The sequence below is a fragment of the Schistocerca gregaria genome, chromosome 2 (assembly GCF_023897955.1).
Source record: "Schistocerca gregaria isolate iqSchGreg1 chromosome 2, iqSchGreg1.2, whole genome shotgun sequence".
NCBI classification, from domain to species: Eukaryota; Metazoa; Arthropoda; class Insecta; order Orthoptera; family Acrididae; genus Schistocerca; species Schistocerca gregaria.
The window spans coordinates 888953388-888973722 of NC_064921.1; the positions used below are offsets into that span (position 1 = coordinate 888953388).

At 41.8% G+C, this 20335-nt stretch overlaps 1 protein-coding gene across 1 annotated transcript in view; it reads right to left on the reverse strand.

Annotated features, from left to right (window-relative positions):
- Positions 1 to 20062, reverse strand: part of LOC126336038 (voltage-dependent T-type calcium channel subunit alpha-1G-like) — a 741513-nt gene extending 721451 nt beyond the window's left edge. The window contains exon 1 of the mRNA XM_049999518.1: positions 19956 to 20062. Coding sequence (XP_049855475.1) covers positions 19956 to 20048 — 93 coding nt within the window. The 5' untranslated portion in view covers positions 20049 to 20062. The remainder of the gene's footprint in view (positions 1 to 19955) is intronic.
- Positions 20063 to 20335: the final 273 nt, after the last annotated feature.

Consider the following 20335-nt stretch of genomic DNA (forward strand, 5'->3'; position numbering starts at 1 on the left):
GATAAACTGACCAGAAAAATACTGAGGCAAATTTTTGAGCTGCAGTACTTCACGATTTACGAGAGGATGTAATTCGATTGCCTTAAGCCTTGGAGGATATAGCACTTGGAACATCCAGACGGAGCAGTGTTTTTTTTTTGTGTCGGTCCTTTGGAACAGAAGGCATTATAGTAGAAAAAGAAGTTAATTCCGGCTCAAGGAAAATTGTCTCCGCAAGATTAATCTGTTATTCCTGCAGAATTGCTGCTTCCGAACCGCTCACATTGTCACTCATAAATGATGACCAATTTATTTGGACAAATAAAATCCCTTGGCGCAAAGAATTAATTAATAAAGCCTCTTTCGCTCAATTAGGAACTAGCCTATTCTTTCCTGTACTGCATCATGTACTTCCATCCTGAATTTTCCTTTGTAGGCAAACTGTTAGGTAGACTGAAGTGTTATTTATACTTTGCTTCCCTGACTGATATATAATCGTTCGGAGTTTTCGATGATACAGAAAAAAAATGAGTGAAGAATTCAGAACATAGAGCGAACAGCTGGAGTGAAATGTTATCCAAACGTACAAGAGAAATGCCGCGTATTTTTATATTAATGGCACGCCTGGTATTTTAACTTATGTTGGTTTTGCTGTCGCCTGTCACAGAGAATGAAAAATATTCCCCGATGTGAAAGCGTGAGCAGGCTTCCGGAACATTGGAGCTGAAATAACACAAACTGTAGGTTTAATGAAAGCTTTTGTGATGTGGAACGATAATTGATGCTCCATACTTCTGCGAAAATTAATCGTATTTTAAAACGGTGGCCAGCTTGTGCCCTTGTGAATTATGTCCTCAGGGTTATATAAAATAATTGCTGCTGTGATTAGAGTATCGAGGGCAACGATACTAAAACTGAAACATTGTCATCATCGTCAATCGTTTAGGAACACACTCCAATAGAATTAACGTGTAATGAGGAATGAACAGATTTAGGAAACCATGTGTTGTTATTTGGGACTGGAAAATGGCGTAAAAGGAAAACAAAACGAATGATGTTAATTTTTCGAAATTAGCGATGGGTTTCGTAGTTGTGTACTTTCTGTTTTCATTAGAATGCAGACTAAAAATTGAATTAAACAATGTATTTTTCAGGACAATTTCTTTATACCGCTTCTGTGACCGTCATTCGTCTTAAATATGATGGTCCTGTAAATTATTTTGTGATTGCGTCTTAAGGACTTACCTTTTTATTCAGTTGTGTTAAGAGAACTAATGAAGTGGGGCTATTAGTATAATTTTAATTTTATGATTGTGTCTGGTTTACATGTGATTTGGATCAGCGGTCTGTTACTGACCATTATGATTCTCCCTTTCTTGTCAGTTTATGTTAGATCTCAAGATTTTTCAATAAAATCGTTGTACGAAAGTCTGCTCCTTCAGTTCCTGTTCTGTTTACTTGTTTGCCATATATTTTGAAACCTTACTATGTTGTTGTTCTTCCTTTGTTATATACTGTTGACATTTGAGAATATAATATTGCTGTCAGAAGCAATAGTACGATTTTTTAACCGATTATTGTTCTGATCCACAGGGCGCGCACAGATGCCTTCTGGTTATCAACTGTTTCAGGAGGTTATGACCTCAAATTCGTAATTGTGCACAAGCTATCCCTCCTCATACAACGTAATTATCTGAGTCATCATGTTCTGAGGCATAACCAGTCAAGGATGACATTCACAATTATGCTGTTTGTGAAAGGTATGTATGAATGAGTACTAAATTCTATACAAATACCGTGATAATAATTTATGACATTGAAAATGTGAATTATTTTGTCTTCAGAAAACTCCCTTCCCAGTGTGCGAATTTCTTTTCCATGTTGTGAATACAGCTTTACCACGTGTCTCTATACATGCTGTGTTTTGCTAGTTATTGGGAGCTCCAGCGTTAGACTGAGTCCCTTAGGAAGAAAAATTTCAGGTGGTGAAGACAGCTGGCCTTGCACACTTGGTGCAAGCGGAGCTCACAATTTTGCAGCATCGTTTCCAGAGTTGATCGGGGTCCTCTGGTCTGGACCCGAGTGGATGATCTCAGCCAATAGCTTCGACGTCTCTGTGACGGTCTTGGCTGCAGATTACTGGATCTGCGTTATCGGGTGGGCATTTTTGGGACTCCCTTGATAGGTCAGGGATGCACTACACAAAGGAAGCAGCTACTTGTATACTAGAGTACTTGTGGAGTGCATACGGGGGATTTTTAGGCTAGGCTCTAGTTTGAGGTTCTCTCATGAACACTCGCCGGTCGATACACATATAGGGGAATCAGACCACGTTCAAATAAAAATTTTATAAGTAAATTGTCAAAGTAATCGCAAAACAGTTTCGGAATTTACCGTCCTCTTGGAAAGTTCTCAACCTCAAATCATTCTTGGGACTGAGAGGTCGCACAAAGCCGAAGTACAAAGCTCTGCGACATTTAGCGAGTACTTGAATGTTTGTCGGAAAGACAGATTAGACGCTTTATGAGGGGGGTGTTCATTGCAGTCGACAAAAATATTGTCTCTATTGAGGTTGAAATTAAGTGTGATAGTGTAGTTATCTGTGTCGCGCATTACAGGTCTAGGTGAAACCAAGGTAATTGTTGGATGTTTTTACCGACCACTGTGACTCCGCTGTGACAGTTCTAATGTCATTCAAAGTAAGTTTATGGTCAGTTGGGCATAAATACCCAGATCAGACTAGTTGGAGGTGACTTTAACCTATGTATGGATTCATTGCGGGATGTACAGACAGACAATCTTGTCAAGTACGAGGATGGTTTGAAAAGTTCTTGGAATCACGACGAGAGGTCAGCGCTAGCTCAACGAGTTGTTAACGTGATATTCATTGGACTGTTGCTTGTAAACACGTGTCACGTCAGTGCTCCCGGAAGAGATCTGTGGCGGTGACGTGGCTCTGTTGTTGTTGTACCCAAGTAGTGATTTGCGAAGAAGAAAACTATCGAGATTCGAGCAGTGATTAAGCACTTCGTAAAGAAAGCTATGAAAGCAAAGGACATTCATGCCGATTTCCAGAATACACCGGGGGACTCTACTCCTTCATATTCAACTGTTGCCAACTGGACAAATCAATTTAAAGTTGGTTGGGAGACCTCAGATGATGATCCGTCCAGTGGTCGGCCAAGATGTGTCACTACCCAAGAAATCATTGCAAAAGTGCACTAGATGGTCATGGAGGATCGCCAAGTGAAAGTCCATGCAATTGCTCACGCTTGCCAGATGTCATCTGAAAGTGTATATCACATTTTAACTGAAGAATTAGAAATGAAAAAATTATCTGCAAGATGGGTGCCGGGGCTACGAACTAAGGTATGAATTGTTTCCATGCCCAACTTATTCGCCTCATATAGCACCGTGCCCAAAACTGAAAATTTTTCTTGTTGGACGGAGATTCACTTCAAACAAAGAATTGATAGCCGGAATTGACAGCTATTTTGCAGATGGAATCAAGACACTGGAACGTCGTTGGACCAAGTGCAATAACCTACAACGAGACTACGTTGAAAAATAAAAAAAGTTTCAGTGATGGAAGTAGTTTTATTCTGTGCTGAGAACTTTTCAAACCACCCTCGTACTTTTGATCGTGTATTCAGAAAACTGTCCTGAGCAGCTAGTTTGTCAACCTATATGCAAAGTAAGTAACCTTGGACGTTATAGTTACAAACAAGCGGGACCTTATGGCGTCATTATAGAGTCGGAGATTAGTGAGCATGCTGTCACATCGATTATGGTTACGAATGTTTATAAATCAGTCAAGAGGGCTAGGAGGGTGTTTCTGTCAGAAAAAACAGATAAGCAGTTGTTATCATCTCACTTAGATAGTGAACTGTAATCATTTAGTTCCAGAATGATGGGAATAGAGGAATTATGGGCAAAGTTTAAACAGGTTGTAAATCGTGGTATGGACAAGTACGTGCCTAGCAAGTGGATTAGAGACCCAACGGACCCTCCATGATTTAATAAGGAAATTCGGAAAATGCTGAGGAACCGAAGGCTGCTGCACTCTCGGTTCCAAAGAGGACGCGCAAATGACTACAAGCAAAGGTTAGTAGAGATATCTTAACTAAAGATCTGGCGGAGAACCCGAAAAATTCGGGTCCCACGTAAAATCTCTAAGCGGGTCTAAGGCTTCCATCCAGCTACTCGTTGGCCGTCTGGTTCGGCAACAGAAGAGAAGAAAAGAAAGGCCCAAGTTTTAAATTCCATATTTAAGAAGTCGTTGACGCAGAAGAATCGAACAAACGTAACGTCGTTTGAGCATCACACTGAGTCCCGTATGAATAACATTGTAATAAGCATTCATGGCGTAGAGAAGCAACTGAAAGAGTTGAAAACATGTAAGTCACCATACCCGGATGGAATCCCATTTCGGTTTCACAAGGAGTACTCTACGTCATTGGTCCCTTACTTAGTTTGCATTTATAGTGAGTCTCTCGAGCAAAGAAAAGTGGCAAGCAACTGGAAAAAAAGCGCAGGTGACTCCCGTATATACAAGGGTAAAGCAACGAACCCGAAAAATTACAGTTAAATATCCTTAACATCGATTTGCTGCACAGTTCTAGAGCATATTCTGAGTTCGAAAATAATAAATTCAATAGAGACTGAAAAGCTCATGTCCACGTATCAGCACGACTTTAGAAACCATCGCTCTTGTGAAACCCAGCTTACTCTTTTCTCACATGGCATACTGCGATCTATGAAGGCCAACCGGCTGAGTCCATATTTCTAGATTTCCAAAAAGCATTCGACACGGTATCTCACTGCAGAATGCTAAAGAAGGTACGTGTATAGGTAATAGACTCCCAGACTTTTCAAGTAACAGAAAACAGTACGTTGTCTTCTACGACGATTGTGCATCGGAACAGTGTCCAAGGGAAGTGTGACAGGACCGTAGCTATTTCCTATGTGCACATATGAGCTGGCAGAGCGGGTGGGCAGCAGTTCACGGTTGTTTGCTGATAGTGCTGTTCTCTACAGGAAGGTATCGAAGACAAGTGACTTTAGGTTGATACAAGATGACGCAGACAAAATTTCTAGTTGGTGTGATGAATGGCAGCTGGTTCTTAATGTAGAAAAATGTAAGTTAATGTGGATAAAACAAACCCGTCATGTGTGGATACAGTATTAGTAGTGTCCTGCTTGACACAGTCATGTCAATTAAATATCTGGGCGTAACCATGCGAAGCGCTATGAAATGGAACGGGCGTGTGAGAATTGTGGTAGGGAAGGGGAATGACAGACTTCAATTTATTGGGAGATTTTTCAGGAAAGTGTGGTTCATCTGTAAAGGAGACCGCATGTGGATCACTAGTGCACCCCAGTCTTTAATAATATTCGAGTTTTGGGATCCGCATCAAGTTGGACTGAAAGAAGACATCGAAGCAAATCAGTGGCGAGCTGGCTAGATTTGTTACCGGTAGGTTCCATCAGCACGCAAGTGTTAAGGATGTGCTTCGGGAGCTCAAGTGGGGTGTGAAGTGTGAAATCTTATGGGACTTAACTGCTACGGTCATCAGTCCCTCAGCTTACACACTACTTAACCTAAATTATCCTAAGGACAAACACACACCCACACCCACACACCCATGCCCGAGGGAGGAATCGAACCTCCGCCGGGACCTGCCGCACAGTCCATGTCATCAGCGCCTCAGACCGCTCGGCTAATCACTCGCGGCTCTCAAGTGGAAATCCCTGAAGGGAAGAAGACATTCATTTCGAAGAACACCTCTGAGAAAGAGAACCGGCAATTGAAGAACTGCAGAACGATCCTACTGCCACCAGCTTACATTTCACGTAGGGAACACGAAGACAAGATACGAGAAATTCGGACTCATACGGAAGCATACAGACAGGCGTTTTTCCTTCTCTCTATCTGCGAGTGGGAGAGGATAAGAAACGACTAATCATCGTGGTAAAAGGTTCCCTCCGCCACGCACGGTACGGTGACTTGATGCGTACGTATGCTCGGCGTCACCCTCTCACTGCCATTATCCCTCTCTCACGGTCTCGTTTTTCTCCGGTTTATATAAAATATAGCTACTTTTGTCCTTCTTTCCCACTGACACCATACGTCTGCAACTAAAAAATTCTAAATGGTACAACGTCTTTTTCCCCCTATACCCATAATTTGTACCCAAAATGCATCCTACGTTTCAACTAAGTGTTAAAGTTCGCCATTCTGGGAGGTTCCAAACCCCAAAAGCCTGTCTAAGGTCTCTGCTCAGCTGCATTTTTCATTTACACAGTTTGATCTATCTTTTGCTCCCATTGCTTCTATCACCATCCATCTATCTCTTTTACTGCCACTGTCTCTCAATGACCTACAATGTCTTCTCTCTCTTCGGTTCCCACTGATATTGTCTTCATCCGTCGCTCTTTCTCGTTCACTACCACTTTTTCTCTCCAATCATCACTGTCCCTCTCTCTTACTCTCCCACTGGCATTTTTCTCTCTCTTCCACAATCACTGCCTCTCTGCTACTTTTTCTCTCCAATCATCACTGTCCCTCTCCCTTACTCTCCCACTGGCATTTTTCTCTCTCTTCCACAATCACTGCCTCTCTGCTACTGTCAGAACAAAAAAGCACGAATTTTTACGCATGCCAAAATTTTTTGTTGGGTAGGCAGAATGAGAATTGACGCTGGTAGTGTACCACTTTTCTGTCACGGTTTTTAAAAGAGGAACGTATTCGCCTTTCGGAGCATTTTTTGCTAGCTCCCTTCTTTTCCGTGCCACAATAGGGTGTGCTGTTTATACAAAGCGAATTCTGTAGGTCACAAAAGTTTTGACAGTTTATTCGTATACTTGTATTATTGGTGGAAAAATGCTGATTAAAACATAGATTAGCTGTCTCCAAATCCTTGCGATGACCCTAGTACTTTTATCATGCGTTCACTACGTCAGTTAGAACTATGCTTCATACCGAGTGTTATATGCATCTTGCACGAGCGTAAGTACTGCAAATTTGAACCTCTGTATCTGCGTAATGGGTAATGATATCGAAAAAAAATTCAGGGTTCCCCGAGACCATCATCTTAGAAAGATATTGCAAAACGTTAGAAGGTATGCCATAAACTGCAATTATAGAAGTGCCCATCACCACAAATAGTACTTTTCTCGCTCAATTATCAGTTTTCCGGGGTGTTCTGAAGAACTTCCCATGAAAAAATCGTGCTTTTATGGCCGCCTAAGGTCAACCCTAGACGACTAATTTGCTCAGTTTGTCTGGTCTGAAGAAGTGTGTAATGTTTAAATTTTAAACCTGCGTTGTAGGATAGCTACAGTACGTCCGTTCTTCCGATAGGTATACAAATGGTCGGCAGGCCTAGGTCTATCCAAACCTCTTGATTAATAAAATCTGAGGCATGACCCCCTGAAAAACCACAGTTTTGCGCGGCTTTTTGGAACATACTGGTAACGTGCCAGTAGTTATGTACAAGAAACAAGAGGCACTCATAAAATGGAAGAGCAAGAAGGAGGTGATAGGATTAGGAAAAGGTCGCCCGGAGTGGCCGCACAGTTTGAGGCTCCCTGTCACGAACTTCGGGGCCTCTCACCGGAGGTTCGAGGCCTCCCTCCTCCCATAAGTTCGTTTAAGTTAAATTAGTAGTGTGTAAGTCTAGGGTCCGATGACCTCAGCAGTTTGGTCCCTTAGGAACTCGCACACATTTAAACATTTGAACATTAGGAAAGGAGTAAGACAGGGATGCAACCTTTCGCCCGTACTCTTCAGACTATACACCGAATAAGCAATAGATACATCTATTCAGGACTTAATATAGCTAATATTGTGTTATCTGGCTCCATACAGAAAGGGTTAGTTTGTTTCATTACGAATGTCCTGCGTCTAAACAACACTGTAGTTACCTTTGGAAGTTGTTTTTCCAAACTTAGATATTTTTAGGCTAGGAACTACTTTCGTGGGGTTTATTACACATCGACGACAACGTTAGGAGATTTCCAGAAATTTCGCCATATCCACTCCGAAGCTCTGAATTCGAGTCAGCAAGTTCATTAATTACAGCCACATGCGATAACGCAACGGGAACAGTAAGCCGTTCCAAATGCGATAAGTAGTGTCAACAGAGCGACGGTGTCTGTGTGTCAACAGCTGCCGCTATTCTGCGGGAGGCGACGTAATGGGCTGGATATTCGAGCATATAGCCTCGCTAAGTACGCGTCTGCATCGAATCCTATTAATTGTAGCTGTGGTCCAATAGCGGCACCAGCTGCTGACTGTCCACGTGAGCCATCCACAGATAATTATGAAACGAGAATGTTAGAAAATGTTAATCAGTGACTTAGGAAGGAATACAAAACTAACTAATTGGAACGTTCATCGTTTTCATGCCAAAGATCTACCAATTTGTTTTCATCAAGAGGCGAAATGTATGCAGTTGATACAAGCACTGTTGCAAAGCCGAACAAAGACCTGTCAACAGAAGAAATAGTAAACGACGTTTTCGCGAGAGTTACTTACTGGTTTGCACAAATAGGCTAGTTTTAAACTTCGAAAAACCCCGGCTCATCCAGTTTTGTACTGTCAAATATACCCCACCTCCTGGAAAAATGTTGCTCTTCTTTTCTATTATACAATATCGTGCACCAATTCTAAAGAAAGAAACGACTGGTAAGTCGAAGTGGGGGAAGATCAGTTTCAGTTCCAGAGAAAATTCGAATCAAGTGAGGAAGTGTTATCCGTGCGAGATATCAGGAGATACACTTAGAAACGTCAAACGAACATTCACAGTTTGTCCGAGGGGCGCTCAGTAAGTAATGCAACACTTTTTCTTGTCCATTTTCAGGTGAAAAAAATGATGAATTTGTTGTGGGTTAGTATAGAATATTCCCACTTTAGTTTCATGACATTTCAATAGATGGAGACATACGTAACCTTCAAAATGGCGTCTGTAACGGAAATGCGTTCCAAGCACAGAGGTGTCGTTAAGTTTATTTTGGAGGAAAACCAGAGCATATCAGATATTCATAGGCGCTTGCAGAATGTCTACGGAGACCTGGTAGTGAACAAAAGCACGGTGAGGAGACGACTGCATAAAGACACATAATGTGTATTCACAGGACATGTGGCACGTAACTGAAAAAGTGTCGGGATGATCACTCCGTTGATAAAAGATTCCCGATGAACCCCCATTCGGGTAAAGGGGTAGGTGACCTTGAGAAAAAGACTGAATAACCAACGAAAGAATAACGTTCTACGAGTCGGAGCGTGGAATGTCACAACCTGAACGTGATAGGGAAGTTAGAAAATGAAAATGAAATGGTTCAGTCTATATGTGGGGGGGTCAGCGAAGTGAAAAACGGGAAAAAAAGGATTTCTGATGAGAAAACACAGAGTGACATCAACAGGAACAAATATAGGCCGGCCGGAGTGGCCGTGCGGTTCTAGGCGCTACAGTCTGGAACCGAGCGACCGCTACGGTCGCAGGTTCGAATCCTGCCTCGGGTATGCATGTGTGTGATGTCCTTAGGTTAATTAGGTTTAATTAGTTCTAAGTTCTAGGCGACTAATGACCTCATAAGTTAAGTCGCATAGTGCTCAGAGCCATTTGAACCATTTTGAACAAATATAGCATAATAGGAGTTATGAATAGCAAGGTATAGATGCCAACGTCTCAAGCAAGAGATACAGATGATATATATAATATATGATGATAGTGAACGGCTAATTCAACACGTAAAGGGAGCTTAAAACCCAATAATCGAGGGGATTTGGTCGGTGTTGTATGGGAAAGAATAAAAGGAAGGGTTCTTGGAGAATATGAGCTTGGCAATATGAATGAGAGAGGACAAAGATGGTAAGCATAAGAGGAGAAGGTATACTTGTAGAAGACGGGAGGCACGGAAAAGTTTCACATGGATTACATTTAGGTCAGACAGAAGTTCCAAAATCAGATATTGGATTGTAAAGCATACCTAGGTGCGGATATAGACTCAGATAACAATTTAGTAATGACGAAGAGGAGAATGAAATTTAAGAGAATTGTCCGACAGTATCATTGTGAGAGAAAGTGGGTTACTGAAGTACTGAAGAGTGATGAGAGGCGTTCGAATTTCACTAAGGATGCGGATACTGTGATAAGAAACACCAGAGAAGCAGTTCAGTAGAAAGTAGTGGACATCTCTAATAAGTGCAATCTCAAATGTTGGAGAGACAAAAATAAGTACAGGGAAGATAACTGCGAAGAAAGCTTGGGTAACAGGTGAACTACATCAGTTGATCGATGGAAGAAGAAAGTAAAAAAAAAAGTTCACGGAAAGACAGAGTAAGTAAATTAAGAAAGAAAGAAACATCAAACGCAGGGCACATGTGAATAAACCGAAAAACAAATGGAGAGGATTGATTCAGCTACTAGGAAAGACATAACAGCTTTCACTGAAATAAAAAGCAAGGGTGGCAACATAAAGAATGCAACGGGAATTGTGCTGTTAAACGCAGAAGATAGAGTAGATCGGTGGAAAGAGTACATTGAAGGCCTCTACGAGAAGGAGGTCTTGTCTGATGTCGTGTTTTAAGAAGTTGGTGCCTGTAGGGATGACAGGGAAGATCAGTTTGGATTCCGTAGAAATACTGGAACACGTGAGGCAATACTGACCTTACGACGTATCTTAGAGGAAAGATTAAGGAAAGGGAAACCTATATTCCTAGCATTTGTAGACTTAGAGAAAGCTTTTGACAATGTTGACTGGAATACTATCTTTCAAATTCTAAAGGTGGCAGGGGTAAAATACAGGAAGCGAAAACCTATTTACAATTTGTACAGAAACCAAATGGCAGTTATAACAGTCGAGGGACATGAAAGAGAAGCAGTGTTTGGGGAGGGAGTAAGACAGGGTTGTAGCCTCTCCCCGATGTTATTCAATCTGTATATTGTGCAAGCGGTAAAGGAAACAAAAGAAAAATTCGAAGTAGGTATTAAAATCGATGGAGAAGAAATAAAAACTTTGAGGTTCGCCGATGACATTGTAATTCTGTCAGAGACAGCAAAGGACTTGGAAGAGCAGTTGAATGGAATGGGCAGTGTCTTGAAAGGAGGATATAACATGAACATCAACAAAAGCAAAACGAGGATAATGGAATGTAGTCGAATTAATTCGGGTGATGCTGAGGGAATTAGATTAGGAAATGAGACACTTAAAGTAGTAAAGGAGTTTTGCTACTTGGGGAGCGAAATAACTGACGATGGTCGAAGTAGAGAGGATATAAAATGGCAATGGCAAGGAAAGCGTTTCTAAGAAGAGAAATTTGTTAACATCGAGTATAGATTTAAGTGTCAGGAAGTCATTTCTGAAAGTATTTGTACGGAGTATTTGTATGGATGTGAAACGTGGTCGATAAATAGTTTGGACAAGAAGAGAATAGAAGCTTTCGAAATGTGGTGCTACAGAAGAATGCTGAAGATTAGATGGGTAGATCACATAACTAATGAGGAAGTGTTGAATAGGGTTGGGGGGAAGAGAAGTTTGTGGCACAACTTGACCAGAAGAAGGGATCGGTTGGTAGGACATGTTCTGAGACATCAAGGGATGACCAGTCTAGTATTGGAGGGCAGTGTGGAGGGTAAAAATCGTAGAGGGAGACCAGGAGATGAATACACTATGCAGATTCAGAAGGATGTAGGTTGCAGTAGACACTGGGAGATGAAGAAGCTTGCACAGGATAGAGTAGCATGGAGAGCTGCATCAGACCGGTCTCAGGACTGAAGACCACAACAACAACAACATAGGGATGACATAGGGATTCCAGTATCAGAGTCATAATTTAAAAGATCTCTGGAATACTTGAGATAAAATAAGGGGCAGGTAACAATCCATCTGAATTTCTAAAATCACTGGGGTAAGTGGCAACAAAATGTTTATTCAAGTTGGTGTGCAGAATTTAAGAGACGGGCGACATACCACCATACTTTCTGAAAATATGATCCACACCACACCGAAGATGGCACTGGAGATAAGTGAGAGAACTATCGCACAATCAGTTGAACAGCTCATGCAACCATGCTGTTGACAAGAATGATAAACGGAGGAATAGTTAGATGACGATCACCTCGGCTTTAGCAAAAGTAAAATCATAAGAGAGACTGTTCCTGCGTTGCGCTTAAAAATGGAAGCAAGGCTGAAAAAAAAAAAAAAAAGAAAAATCAAGACACGCTCATAGCATTTGTCGAACTAGAAAAAGCCTAATACAGTGTAAAATGGTGCGAGATGTTCCACATTCTGAGAAAAATAGGAATACATTATAGGGATAGACGATTTATATAGAAATGTACAAGATCCAAGAGGGAATAGTAAGACTGAAAGACAAGGAAGTAAGACCTCGGATTAAAAAATGCGTAAGAAACTGCTGCAGTGTTTCTCCACTACTGTTCAAACTATACATCGAAGAGGCAATGACAGAAATAAAGGAAAACTTCAACAGTTTGAGTACAAATCAAACCGAAAAGGACATCAATGACAAGATTCGCTGATGACATTGCTATTCTCGGTGAAGAGCGCTAATGCGCTGATTCCTGGGTTCGGGTAGGCGCGCTGGCCCCGGATCGAATCCGCCCAGCGGATTAACGACGAGGGCCGATATGCTGGCCAGCCTGGATGTGGTTTTCAGGCTGTTTTCCACATCCCGCTAGGTGAATACCGGGTTGGTCTACACGTTCTGTCTCAGTTACACGGCACACAGACATCTGAACTATTTGAACTATTTCATGGCTTACACTAGACGCAGACAGCTGGGGTACACCGCTTACGTCACGGGAGGTTCGGGGTAGCGGCAGGAAGGGCATCCGGGTACCCTCTACAACTAACACTGCCAAATCGGTAATAACAACGCCGACACCGCGTTGGCGTGGGACAAGGTGCAGAGAAAGAAAAGAAAGAAAATTGCTATTCTCGGCGAATGCGAAGAGGAGTTACAGAATCTGTTGAATGGAATGGTCTAATGCGTATAGAATATGGACTGAGAGTAAATCGAAGAAAGACGAAACCATTGAGAAATAGCAGAACTGAGAACAGCGAGATACTTTACATAAGAATTGGGGATCATGAATTAGATAAAGTTAATGAATTCTGTTATCTAGGCAGCCAAATAAACCATGACGGACAAGCAAAGAGGACTTATAAAGCAGACTAGCAAAGAAGGCATCCCTAGCCTTAATTTGAGGAAGAAATTTCTGAGAAAGTTCATTTAGAGCACAGCGTTGTATGGTAGTGAATCATGGTCAGTAGGAAAAGTGGAACAGAAGAGAAAAAAAGCGTTTGAGATGTGGTGTTACAGAAGGATGTAGAAAATCAAGTCGATTTATAAGGTTCAAAAATGGTTCAAATGGCTCTGAGCACTATGGGACTCAATATCTGAGGTCATCAGTCCCTTAGAACTTAGAACTACTTAAACCTAACTAACCTAAGAACATTATACACATCCATGCGCGAGGCAGGATTCGAATCTGCGACCGTAGCGGTCGCGCGGTTCCAGACTGAAGCGCCTAGAACCGCTCGGTCACACCTGCCGGCTATAAGATAAAGAATTGTTTTATTTTGCTTTGTTTTAGGGCACAAAAAATACTAAGGCCATATGCGCCCATGTCAGAACCGTAGAACACGAAGACGAAAAACGAGTTAAAAGTGACTGCACGTTAAGCCCAATCGACCCAAGGAAAGACACCTAAAAACAGAGTCTTAGGGAAAGGTCCATAAAATACGGCATAGAGACAACGGAGGCCCTGAACTAAAGATTAAATGTCCTTCGCCGTTTTGCTACGACGGATAAAAAGTAAACCGCATTCGACAGCCTGAGCGTCATTCGCTAAAGCAGCCAGTAACTCAGACGGCAAACGTAAATTAGAACGAAAGTGATTAAAATAACGGCATTTCGTCAGGAAATAGCGAACCGTCAAAGGTTGAGGACAATGAATACAAAATGCTGGGGGAAGCCACATATGGGAAACACTGACAAGAAGAAGTGACGGGGTGATAAGACATGTATTGAGGCACTAGGAAGTAACCTACGTGGTATAGAGTATAAAAACAGTAGAGGAAGACAAAGATTTTAATAAATCTAAGAAATGTGTAACTGCAACTCCGAGATGAAGAAGTTAGTGCAGGACAGGAATTTGTGGCGGCACACATCAAACCATTCAGAAGACTGAGTGAACAAAAAAATAGGTCTCAGAAATTTCAGTTTAAAATCAGACTTTGAACGTTACAGTCTATCATCTCTGAGCCTGGTTTGCAGTACATCGGTAGTATTTGCGCTTGAACTGGTACTCAGGGTTGATTCTACTACCTGTTGCTGAAGCCAACTGGATGAGGTTCTTTAAATTTTATTTGTACATCTTCTATCGTTACCCATATATTTCACAGTTTTTTAGAGGATCACGGACTGTTCTACTTCATAAAATAATGTTTATTAATGGTGGATTTATTGTCATTAGAACATTTGTTAATTGAAATGTATTTCTCTCTGTTTTAGTGTATACTGGTCATTTAATCTATGTTGAAGTAGTTCCACCAGAGTGACGCGGAACTCAACAGTTTTATATCTCAAGTTAAACTGTTCATTTTCTGATTCTAAAATTGAAGTGTTAATTTGTATGCATTAATTTGGGTTTAATATTGTTAAAGAAACCCACAACAATTATCTGTAGTACCCTTTTAAAAATTGTTTTTTTTTTCTGATCCAAATGCTATGGTTTTGTGACCTGGCGCTTTACCACACCCAGTTTCTCGCTCACTATATAATTTAAAAAAAAAGGCAGTGGACTGTAGTCGAACTGAGTCAGGTGATACAGTTGTTGTTGTTGTTGTGGTCTTAACTCCTGAGACTGGTTTGATGCAACTCACCATGCTACTCTATCATGTGCAAGCTCCTTCATCTCCCAGTGCCTACTTCAACCTACATCCTTCTGAATCTTTTACCGTATTCATCTCTTGGTCTCCCTCTACGATTTTAACCCTCCACGCTGCCCTCCAATACTAAATAGGTGATCCCTTTATACCTCAGAACATGTCCTACCAACCGATCCCTTCTTCTAGTCAAGTTGTGCCACAAACTTCTATTATCCCCAATCCTATTCAATACCTCCACATTAGTTATATGATCTACCCATCTAATCTTCAACATTCTTCCGTAGAGCCACATTTCGAAAACTTCTATTTTCTTCTTGTCCAAACTAGTTATCGTCCATGTTTCACTTCCATACATAGCTACACTCCGTACAAATACTGACACTTAGTTCTATACTCGATGTTAACAAATTCCTCTTTTTCAGAAACGCTTTCCTTGCCATTGCCAGTCTACATTTTATACCCTCTCTACTTCGACCATCATCAGTTATTTTTCTCCCCAAATAGCAAAACTCCTTAACTACTTCAAGTGTCTCATTTCCTAATCTAATTCCCTCAGCATCACACGACTTAATGCGACTACATTCCATTGTCCTCGTTTTGCTTTTGTTAACGTTCATCATATACCCTCCTTTCAAGACACTGTCCATTCCGTTCAACTGCTCTTCCAAGTCCTTTGCTGTCTCTGACAGAATTACGATGTCATCGGCGAACCTCAACATTTTTATTTCTTCTCCATGGATTTTAATACCTACTCCGAATTTTTCTTTTGTTTCCTTTACTGCTTGCTCAATATACAGATTGAATAACATCGGGGAGAGACTACAACCCTGTCTCACTCCCTTCCCAACCACTGCTTCCCTCTGATGTCTTTCGACTCTTATAACTGCCATCTGGTTTCTGTACAAATTGTAAATAGCCTTTCGCTCCCTGTATTTTACCCTTGCCACCTTCAAAATTTGAAAGAGGGTATTCCAGGCAACATTGTCAAAAACTTTCTCTAAGTCTAAAAATGCTAGAAACATAGGATTGCCTTTTCTTAATCTAGCTTCTAAAATAAGTCGTAGGGTCCGTATTGCCTCACGAGTTCCCATATTTCTACGGAATCCAAACTGATCTCCCCCAGTTTTTCTATTCTTCTGTAAAGAATTCGCTTAAGTATTTTGCATCCGTGACTTATTAAATTGATTGTTCGGTAATTTTCACATCTGTCAGCACCTACTTTCTTTAGGATGGGAATTATTATATTCTTCTTGAAGTCTGAGGGTATTTTGCCTGTTTCATACATCTTGCTCACAAGATGGTAGATTTTTGTCAGGACTGGCTCTCCCAAGGCCGTCAGTAGTTCTAATGGAATGTTGTTTACTCCTGAGGCCTTGTTTCGACTCAGGACTTTCAGTGCTCTGTCAGACTCTTCAAGCAGTATCGTATCTCCCATTTCATTTTCATCTACATCCTCTTCCATTTCCATAATATTGTCCCCAAGTACATCGCCCTTGTATAGACCCTCTATATACTCCTTCCACCTTTATGCTTTCCCGTCTTTGCTTAGAACTGGGTTTCCATCTGAGCTGTTGACATTCATACAAGTGGTTCTCTTTTCTCCAAAGGTCTCTGTAATTTTCATGTAGGCACTATCTATCTTACCCCTAGTGAGATAAGCCTCTACATCCCTACATTTGTCCTCGAGCCATCCCTTCTTAGCCATTTTGCACTTCCTGTCGATCTCATTTTTGAGACTTTTGTATTCCTTTTCGCCTGCTTCATTTACTGCATTTTTATATTTTCTTCTTTCATCAATTAAATTCGATATTTCTTCTGTTACCCAAGGATTTCTACTAGCCCTCGTCTTTTACCTACTTGATCCTCTGCTGCCTTCACTACTTCTTCCCTCAGAGCTACCAATTCTTCTTCTACTGTATTTCTTTCCCCCAACCGTGACAATTGTTCCCTTATGTTCTCACTGAAACTCTGTACAACCACTAGTTTAGTCAGTTTATCCAGATCCCATCTCCTTAAATTCCCACCTTTTTGCAGTTTCTTGAGTTTTACTCTACAGTTCATAACCAATAGATTGTGGTCAGAGTCCACATCTGCCCCTGGAAATGTCTTACATTTAAAACCTGGTTCCTAAATCTATCTGAAACCTGTCAGTATCTCAGGCGTTTTCCATGTATACAACCTTCTTTTATGATTCTTGAACCAAGTGTTAGCTATGATTAACTTATGCTTTGGGCAAAATTCTACCAGGCGGCTTCCTCTTTCATTTCTTAGCCCCTATCCGTATTCGCCTAGTACATTTCCTTCTCTTCCTTTTCCTACCACCGAATTCCAGTCACCAATGACTTTTAAATTTTCGTGTCCCTTCACTATCTGAATAATTTCTTTTATTTCATCATACATTTCTTCAATTTCTTCGTCATCTGCGGAGCTAGTTGGCATATAAACTTGTACTACAGTGGTAGGTATGGGCGTCGTGTCTATCTTGGCCACAATAATCCTGTTACTATGCTGTTTGTAGTACCTTACCCGCATTGGTATTTTGTTTCATTATTAAACCTACTCCTGCATTACCCCTATTTGATTTTGTATTTATAACCCTGTATTCACCTGACCAAAAGTCTTGTTCCTCCTGCCACAGAACTTCACTAATTCCCACTATATCTAACTTTAACCTATCCATTTCCCTTTTTAAATTTTCTAGCCTACCTGCCCGATTAAGGGATCTGACATTCCACGCTCCGATCCGTAGAACGCCAGTTTTATTTCTCCTGATAACGACGTCCACCTGAGTAGCCCCCGCCCGGAGATCCGAATGGGGGACTATTTTACCTCCGGAGTATTTTACCCAAGAGGACGCCATCATCATTTAACCATGCAGTAAAGCTGCATCCCACCGGGAAAAATTACGGCTGTAGTTTCCCCTTGCTTCCAATACCAGCACAGCAAGTCCGTTTTGGTTGTTTTTACATGACAGATCAGTCAATCATCCAGACTGTTGCCCCTGCAACTATACTGAAAAGGCTGCTGCCCCTCTTGAGGAACCACACGTTTGTCTGGCGTCTCAACAGATACCCCTTCGTTGTGGTTGCACCTACCGTGCGGGAGACATGCAAGCCTCCCAGCCAACGGCAAGGTCCATAGGTCCATGGGTCATGGGGGGGGGGGGGGGGCGTCTTAGGGTTATACTATACAGCTCACCCACACCTCACAATATCCTGAAACAAAAATTTCTGTTTCCTTGCCATCGTCTTCATCAGGCGCAGCTGACTGTCGTGAATGCTGCTGTGGTGACTATTCTTAGCTTACAGAGGGCTTGTGACAGGTCGGTGGATATCATCATTACGTCATACTGCCAGAATATACACTCATTTTTGCACTGGTGTTCTCAAAGGTCTTGTAGGAATGTAAGCAATTTAGCACATTTCACTGTGCCGTTTCAGCGTAGACAGCTCGCTTCCACAGACCACTAAGATTACAGCCACCGTTCCAGTTGAAGTTGCTTTTGCACATTCTTATTTCTACTGTTTGTGTACTAACATATTGCCGGCATGAAGAAACGTACAAGATATCAGTTTCATTAAATATTGTTCTGTGTTTATTTGTGAGGCTGTATTTAGCTAGTCCTGATTTCTCGAATTATTGATTTTTGAACGGAGCTCAGCATCTCCCTATCTCCTTATGTTGTCGGGAAATACGATGTACATTCGTTTTATAACAACTCCAATGTTTTTGTCTTAGGACTCGAAGCAGATAGAAAAATGCGGTTTCTTTTAAAATACGGGTGCACTCATTGTAAATGCGTGGCAAATGTGGCAGCACTGTACGGCAAACACAACTCTAGGGACAGCGGCGAGTGACGGACGTTTTCGACACTTAAAAAGGCGACGTTTTCATTACAAAACAGAGTGCAGTCATTCGTGTTCTCCATTTGCGTGATGTGACGCTGACTGAATTTTGTCGCCAGCTGAATGAGGTATGTGAGAATGGTCTCACCGATATGTCTAATGTGCGTTGATGGGTATGACTGTTCAAAAAAGGCAGAACGCAGTGTGACAACAATCGACGAGAACCTCAGCTTTGCAGCAGCTGGTATGACGACATGATCGAGCCAGAGCGGAAAGTTGTTTTAGAGGATCGCCGAAAGAGTATGAAATACGCCGCCACCGAAGTTGGCTTTTCCGTGGGATCTGTGTACACAGTGCTGCATGAAGACCTGGTAATGCGAAAAGTATCGTCCAGATGGGTGCCACGAACGACGGACGACCACAACTATGCGAGCGTGGCACGTCCCCAGGTAATGCTGACACGTGATGACGGCATGAATGAGACTGTGGAACTGTGACAATGGATGAGACATGGATGCCGTTTTTCACTTCTGAAGAGAAGTGCCAGTCAGCTGAATGGAAGCACACACACACACAAACACACACACACACACACACACACACACACACACACACACACACCACACACACACACACCGCTACCAAAGGATTTTGGGTTAGAAATAGTGTTGAAGAAATGGCGGTGTACATGTTGTGGGACAGCTATGGTGCAATCCTTGTCATTGTGTTCCAAGGGGCAGTGTGGTGACTAGTGGATCCTACCACGATGTTCTGAAGAACAAGTTCCTTCCAACATTGCCTGAAAAAACGGCTGGAAAAGGCTGTACGTGTGCACTTTCATCAAGACAACGCACCATCTCACTGGGCGAACGTGATGCTGCAGTTTCTTAGAGACACCAACTTTGATGTGATTTCTGCTACTCGCTTTCGGCTGTTTCCGACGGTGAAAAGCACTCTCCGTGATCACTCATCCACCAGCCGAGCCGCTGCTATTGCATCAGCGATTTTTCATTGGTCAACCCAGACACGTAAAGCGCTGCAGCGACTGCGGAATGATGGCGTCGACGTTTTGAAAAATGTGTATGGCTGCAGGGGTATTACGTCGAGAAATGACACAAGTTTCAAATTTTAGTGTGATTAGTTTGTGAGCAAAAACTCAGAGGTGCCGCGAATTGCTTTTTGAGTGCTAGACGTAAGTGGAGATGTACATACCTGCAGTATCTTGCAGCGGTTGGTGGTGCAGGGGTCGTCGATGCACGGCCTGTACATGCCCAGCGTGACGCAGTTCAGCAGGATCACCAGCATGCTGACACGTTCGAACCACGTGAGAAAACGTTAAGGAAAAATCCAGAATCTGACAGGTGTACAACAGTAATCACTAATGAAATGAACACGCATTAAGAGAATGCTTATGCATGTACAACATGAATCTCCAACAAAAGAAATACATATTAACACACTCTCAAGTATACTGGAAGTTTCACTTCTAATTACAGATAATAGGTAAAGCACGAAAATGAGAGACATGGAAAAAGGTAACTGCATTGTTTATTAATTCAAAATTAATCGCCATAACTGTTAGTACATTTATC